The sequence below is a fragment of the Ictidomys tridecemlineatus genome, chromosome 4, assembly GCF_052094955.1.
Source record: "Ictidomys tridecemlineatus isolate mIctTri1 chromosome 4, mIctTri1.hap1, whole genome shotgun sequence".
Taxonomy (NCBI): domain Eukaryota; kingdom Metazoa; phylum Chordata; class Mammalia; order Rodentia; family Sciuridae; genus Ictidomys; species Ictidomys tridecemlineatus.
Window position 1 is genome coordinate 129,514,796 of NC_135480.1, and position 6,812 is coordinate 129,521,607.

At 37.6% G+C, this 6,812-nt stretch overlaps 1 protein-coding gene across 4 annotated transcripts in view; it reads left to right on the forward strand.

Moving 5' to 3' along the window:
- The window catches only part of Frmd3 (FERM domain containing 3), a 245,933-nt gene extending 239,612 nt beyond the window's left edge, over positions 1-6,321 (forward strand). For 3 of the 4 annotated variants that reach the window (XM_005340905.5, XM_078047420.1, XM_005340909.4), the window contains one exon: positions 1,149-2,863. In XM_005340905.5, coding sequence (XP_005340962.1) covers positions 1,149-1,744 — 596 coding nt within the window. In that variant the 3' untranslated portion in view covers positions 1,745-2,863. Of the gene's footprint in view, positions 1-1,148; positions 2,864-6,099 lie in introns of those variants that run through there. The other variant, XM_005340906.4, reaches the window with a different exon arrangement.
- The last annotated feature ends 491 nt before the right edge of the window (positions 6,322-6,812 follow it).

Consider the following 6,812-nt stretch of genomic DNA (forward strand, 5'->3'; position numbering starts at 1 on the left):
GAAAAACTGCTTTGATGCTGTCCTCATTTTCCATTGAGAAGCCAAAACTCAAAATTGGGAGGCTAGTCTTTACACCCAAGAGTAGGTAGTTGAATTTTCCATCTGTAAAAGAAGGCATTGAAAAACACCTTTCCCCAGTAAATTTTCAGAGTAATACATGCCCTTTGACCAAGCAATCTGCCCTCTAAACATTTGTCTATTGAAAATTAACTGAAACAAAAGGGAGAAGAAGCTTTATATGTGAAGATGTCTTTTAGAACATTGTTTTTACAACTGTAAATTGATCTGAGTTCACCAATGGATGGCTAACTTATTATATTAACTAAACAGGAAATTTGGCCTTCTTTATAAGTTATACCAATGAGAACATACAAAATGTTTAAGTTAAAATATTAAATGAAGAAGCAAGATATTCGTTTGTGGACATAGTATGATTGCAATTATAGTATTCCTTACCTAAAATTCTTGGGAGCAGAAATATTTCAGAATTTTCCAGAATTTGTAATATTTTCATAGACTTTACTGATTGAGTATCTCTAACTTGAAAAATTTGAAATCCAAAATTTTTTTGAGCATTGACACACTCAAAATATTTTGGGATTTCAGATTTTAGATGTTTGGATTAAAGGTGCTCAACTAGATCCACAAAATTGTGCCTAGAAGGAAGACTAGAAAACAATACATCAGAATGATAAAGAAATTATAGTTTTGCTATGGTATGGTATGGTATGGTATGCTATGCTATGCTATGCTATAGTATGCTGTGGTAAGGCATAGTTTTATATAGCTTATTGGTTGACAGTTTTGACTTCCAAAAGACATCATTCATAACATAATAATGAATTATTGTAATTTTTATTTTTATAAACATGACCACAGTTGGAGGTTTTCAGACCAGAATCATACACCTAAATGTTGTACATGATTCCAACCATTTGAAAAGTGTTGGTTATTTTGGTTTAGTGTGTTGACCTTAGAATTTACTCTGCAGAGAATGTCACTAAAAGGACTTTGTTTAAAGTCAGTATGTCATAGGATAATTTCATGGATCCCTTAAATTCCATCCATTGTTTTGTATGTACCCACAGGTTTTTGTGGGAAAAGAAAATCTGAACTTTAAAATAAAGGGAAAAAATGTCTCTTTGCAGGTGTTCCATTGCCTAAAGAGGACATTTCTGCTCCCCTGATCTCCAGCTCGCCAGTAAAGGAAGCTCGAGAGTATGAAGATCCCCCAAGTGAAGAAGAAGATAAAATAAAAGAAGAGCCCTTGACCATCTCTGAACTAGCATACAACCCAAGTGCCAGCCTGCTCCCCACTCCTGTTGATGATGATGAGATTGACATGCTTTTTGACTGTCCATCTAGGCTTGAGTTGGAAAGAGAAGATACAGATTCATTTGAGGAACTGGAAGCAGATGAAAATGCCTTTTTGGTTGCTGAAGAAGAGGAGCTGAAGGAGGCTCGTCGAGCTTTGTCATGGAGTTATGACATTCTGACCGGCCATATTCGGGTGAACCCACTGGTCAAGAGTTTTTCCAGGCTCCTTGTGGTGGGCCTGGGACTGCTGCTCTTTGTATTTCCCCTGCTCCTCCTCCTTTTGGAGTCAGGTATTGATCTCTCCTTCTTATGTGAAATCCGCCAGACACCAGAGTTTGAGCAGTTTCACTATGAATACTACTGTCCCCTCAAAGAGTGGGTGGCTGGGAAGGTCAACCTCATTCTCTACATGCTGGGTTGCTCATGAGGTTAATATCTTATAAAACTAAGGGCTATATTCAATACTAGTGATTTTTTTTTTCAGTAGATGCCTGGTTCTGAATGGACATGGGGTTGCCAACAGATGTTCCTTTCTCATAATTGGTCACTCAAACCCTCCATTAGCTTTTCATAATTAAATGCACTTAAATCAAAGATAGATGTTTTACTTATGGGTCAGGAAGATGACCTTTACATAACCAAAATATGTTTATTTTAAGTGTAGACAAGCATTATAACATAATGCGTAATACATTGGACTAGATTTCCCTGTTTTTAATAGTTGGCACCATCACAGCTATAAGGTTCAGAATCAGAATTTTAGTAAAACCTAAGGGAAAATTTTTGAATATAATCCTTAGTGGAAAATGATGTCCTCTAACCAATGCCTATACAACTAAATTTATGCTGGGCTTTCTGTTTTGTTTTTTTAAAACTATTTTTATGTGTTCAAACTATTTTGGTAAATTTTTAGCAAAAAAAAAAAAGCCTCCTGGAGTTATTTAAGTATACCGACTGTAAGACTAACAATGCACAAAGGTATATCGGGAATTTTTTAATGTTTTGGCACCAGTTTGTTTTTTAAAATATTTTTGGCTGAACAGGTCTATAATTTGTTATTACTTGCATATGGTATAGAAAATGGGTAGAAAGACACTTTAGTAAGTAAGCTCCCCAAACAGATGATGGGAATGGAGGATGTAGAAACTGAGAGCATTGAGTTGACACAGGGAAGTCCATTTTTCAAAGTTTTGGACAAGATGACTTGGTACTTTTGTCTGCACTCTGTCCATATATTTGGGTTAGGGAAGCAGAATGTTTTTAAAAGATAGTAAAATTTTAAAGGAACAATGGTAAAAGATATACCAGTTGATTGTTTATTGTATATTCAAACAAGAGTGAGTGGATACAGATAGAAATTGAACTAATGGAAAGTAGTGAAGAAGAGTTCTGGTGAGGCTGTAGGCAGGTGGTGGAAGGCAAAGGGTGTCTTTCATGAAAGGGATGGTGACAAGAGGCATTCAATGATGTAAAGTGCACTCGCTGTCCAGTTGACATAAACATGTTTAAGTGGATCTAAATAAAAGTGGAGAAACTTTAAGGTAAATTTTTTGGTCCCTCATGCCATTCATTGTGATTCTGTGGAAGAAACTTCAAAAATGTGTGTGTGTGTGTGTGTGTGTGTGTGTGTGTGTGTGTGTGTGTGAGAGAGAGAGAGAGAGAGAGAGAGAGAGAGAGAGGGAGGATGAGTGGCTTTTTGATAAATACCAAGATTTATTCTTTATGGTGGGTAATATTCTCCTTTCCTTGCATGGTTTCCTTAAAATCTTAACTTATTCATCATTGGGCTTCCATTGGGAAAATGAGAGTGCTCATCAGATGACAAATCAGTCCAGCCTGGGTAGAGAATAAGATAACAGACAAATCCTGTAGTACCTTCCTCCACACCATTAAATCCATGATAGAAAGGGTCTGATGCTTTCCCATGCAGAGTACTTACCAACATTTGGTATGAGTGAGAAAGGGTCTGAGGTTTACAGCACAGAGTGCAGGATTTCTTATAAAGAAATGGGGCCCACCTATAATATCTCCCTAATGACCCTCCAATGCCACCATTAGCATAATTTCCAAATTGGGCATTCCAGTCAATGGGCAACTCAGTCAATGGAGCTGTTAGTTCTTTATTAGATATTTAATTTTGAAAGTAAATGTTGAAAGTCAGTTCATGAGGCCTCTGTTGAACACATTATAATATATATACTTGCTATTATATTTGCAGGGTTTTCTTCTTGTGGACTTTCAGTGATTTATATTAATATAGAAGTATATTTTCTATGGTTGGAACCTACAATAATTTATTTTGGACATTTGCATATAGTCAGTTTTAATATGAAGTTTTAATATGTTCTATTCTTTTTTGACATAAGGGTACTCCAGTGTAGTCTATACAAATCTAGTCCCCTTTCTATCATTTTCTTTGAAATTCTAACCAAGACAAAATATCTAGCCCTCAATTTAAAAAAATAATATTAAATAATATATTTAAATTATGGAAGTGCTATATTTTTCATCATAAAATATTTGAAAAATATGCAGGATAATTATTACATGTCATCTGACCATGAGATATATATGCCATTTCCAGTTAGCATCTCTTTTCTCTTAGGCAGATACTTCTTTGTTTATTGAAGATGTTTTCAGGTTACAGAGTTGACAGAATAGGATCTACTTGATTTAAATAATAACCATCCAAAGTAAAATTGGATTCTGGTTTAGAATCAGAGCCTTTTAAAAATACCCACTTAAGCTGTGTTAGTCACCACTTGCCTGCATCAAATGTGGAGACTGCTTCGAAAGGGAGATGGTATAAGTAGTAGTAAGACACAGAGTTCAAAGCACGTGTGTGAGTATATGTATATTCCATATTATCGGTATATGTGTTTATATATAAATCTGTATATATGTATTTGTATAGACACAACCAATATGCCTTTCATACATAGTTATGCTTATTTTGCCCCAGTTGAAGAATTTGTGACATGTTGTTGTTCCTTTCCCTCTCAGATATCATGGTGGGTAAAAACCACAGCTTCAAAGACTGCTGTGTGTACCTTTGTGGATTTGTATACACAGGCATGCATATGGCAAATACATATACACACACAACCTTGTCTTTAGTGCTAATGCAAGTGGGATTATGAAAATAATGTAGGTAAAGTATCATGTATTTCTATGTGTGCTTGGACCATATTGTAAAATGTTATGTATTTGGAGTATTACTTGTGGTTTGTCTAATATTTTTAAATATAACTCTGGGGAAAATTCAAAACACAATTGATTTTATTGAAAAACTAGAGAGATGGGGGTCATGATACTGTGATGGAGGCTTACCTTTGTATAGTGAAATCTGCATTTCTCTGTCAACATCCAGATTGTTTTATATGTTAATATGGTGGCAGGAATCCCTAATAAAAATACTCTGGGGTAAAATAATTTTTTTTGCAATCATTCAGTTTTATTTAAAGTACAGTTGTGTAGTCATCTTAATGGAAACTATAGAAGGTTTCCCTTTAGGAACATAAATTGAGTCACCTTTCAATGGTGATAATATGAAAAGAATCACAGGTAGTAGATGAGATTAACTCTCTGCAGAAGTCACCCAGGCCCAAAGCAGGAATATCAGCCCTGGATATATGCTCAAATATTAAAGAAAAATATGGTGTAATGTAGTTCAGTGGTAAATTCTCCCTGGATTCAATCCCTAGTGCCTCCAAAATATATTAGTAATAGTATTAATTAGAGAGCTTAGCATGGTGGTGCATACCTGTGATCCTACCTACTCTGGAGGCTGAAACAAAATGATGGCAAGTTCAAGACCAGCCTTAGCAACCTATAAGACCCTATCTCAAAATAAGAAATAAAAAGAGTTGAAGATGTAGTTTAGAAGGAGAGCACTTGCCTAGCATGCCCCAGGCCCTGGGTTCAAACCAAGTACTGAAAATTAAAAAATCACAAAACACTAGAGAAATAGAAAAGAATAAACAAAATTAGGAGGAAAAATTAAGAAATTAAGTCCTCCTTACTTGCCAGGAAAGGCAGCCAGCAAGAGTTGCTTTAGACTCTCAACTCTGTGACACTTGCCTTCAGATCTCTCTTTCTGTCAAAGCCATAGAGGAATCAGCTATTCCATGTCCATCCTCCCCTCCATACAAACTAACCTTGCCAGGCCTTCTTCTGAGGATTGGCCCAATGATTACAACTCCATACTTGAACATTAAATCAGAAGGTGTTACTTTGAATGAAAAGAGGAGCTTACAGGAAGAAAACCCTCGGATGTCAAGGGGAATTGGCCCCTAGCTATGGTGGCCTTTTAAGTCGGTCAGGTTCTTACTCAGCAACCTTCAGAAGGATGGGAGTAGAGGGGAGAAAAGGAATTCGGTGGTTAGTGCCCAGGGGTGAGGTGACCTATGTACCTGCGATCCTGGCTCCAGCCAGTGCTTTTGTTTGGGTTATTCTCTGATGACCCAAAAGACTAACAAAAAAATGACCTTTGGCCACTTATTCAACCTCACCACTGAGTGAAATCTCCTAAATCCCCACATTTTCTGCTGAGTCAAACAGAGGAAGGATCACCCACCAACAAGCCCAACATGGAGAAAAGTACTGGGGAGAGGCTTCCATCTTTGGGATGATTTCTGGGATGATTGTGACTGATGGGATTTGGGTCTCTTTGGCCTTCTTTCTCTACTGGGTGGAGATAATGTGCTAAAGGTCCCTGCTTACTTGTCCTCCTGCTTCTTCTCTCTCTTTCTCTCTATCTTGGACCTGATTTTGGGCTTCCAGTCTCCATGCCGTAAACAGACCCAGCAGGACCTGTTCGTGGTGGGCCCAGCCAGGATCGGCTCTCCATGTTCCAGCCTCGGTCTGTGACTGGGTGGGTAAGTTTGGTGGGCCTACCCAGTGGGCTCAGCTGTCATCACTCTGGAGAGGAAGAAAGGAACCTCAGATCCCAGCTGTGATCTCCAATCCATTTCCAATCCATTAATAAAGCTGACTTTAACCTTCTTCTGGCCATTGTATCTTTTATCTAGTGGAACTAGATAGCAGTGGGTAGGATGGTGATTAATATTTAGAATATCCAACCTACAATATTACAGAAAAGAAAGGAGTGGAGAAGTTTGCTCCCTGCTGAGGGAATGTCTGCTACAAACATCAGGGAATGTCTGTTACAAACATGGGCCTTGCCAATGGAATAAGAACCTGGAAATGAATACTAGTAAAGAACAGGGCACAGTGGCATATGCCTATAATCTTGGTAACCCAGGAGGCTGAGGCAGGAGAATTCCCAGTTTGCGGAAGTCTCAGCAATTTAGCAAGACCCTATCACCCCCCCCCCCAAAAAAATTAAAAAAATAAAAGGACTGTGGATATAGTTCAGTGGTAAAGTGTTCCTGGATTGAATCCCAGAGCCTCCAAAAAAGGAAAATTAGTAAAGAATAGACGTTGGTTGGAGTGGTACATCCCTATTCTTTACCTTTAGCTGATGCTTACCCTCC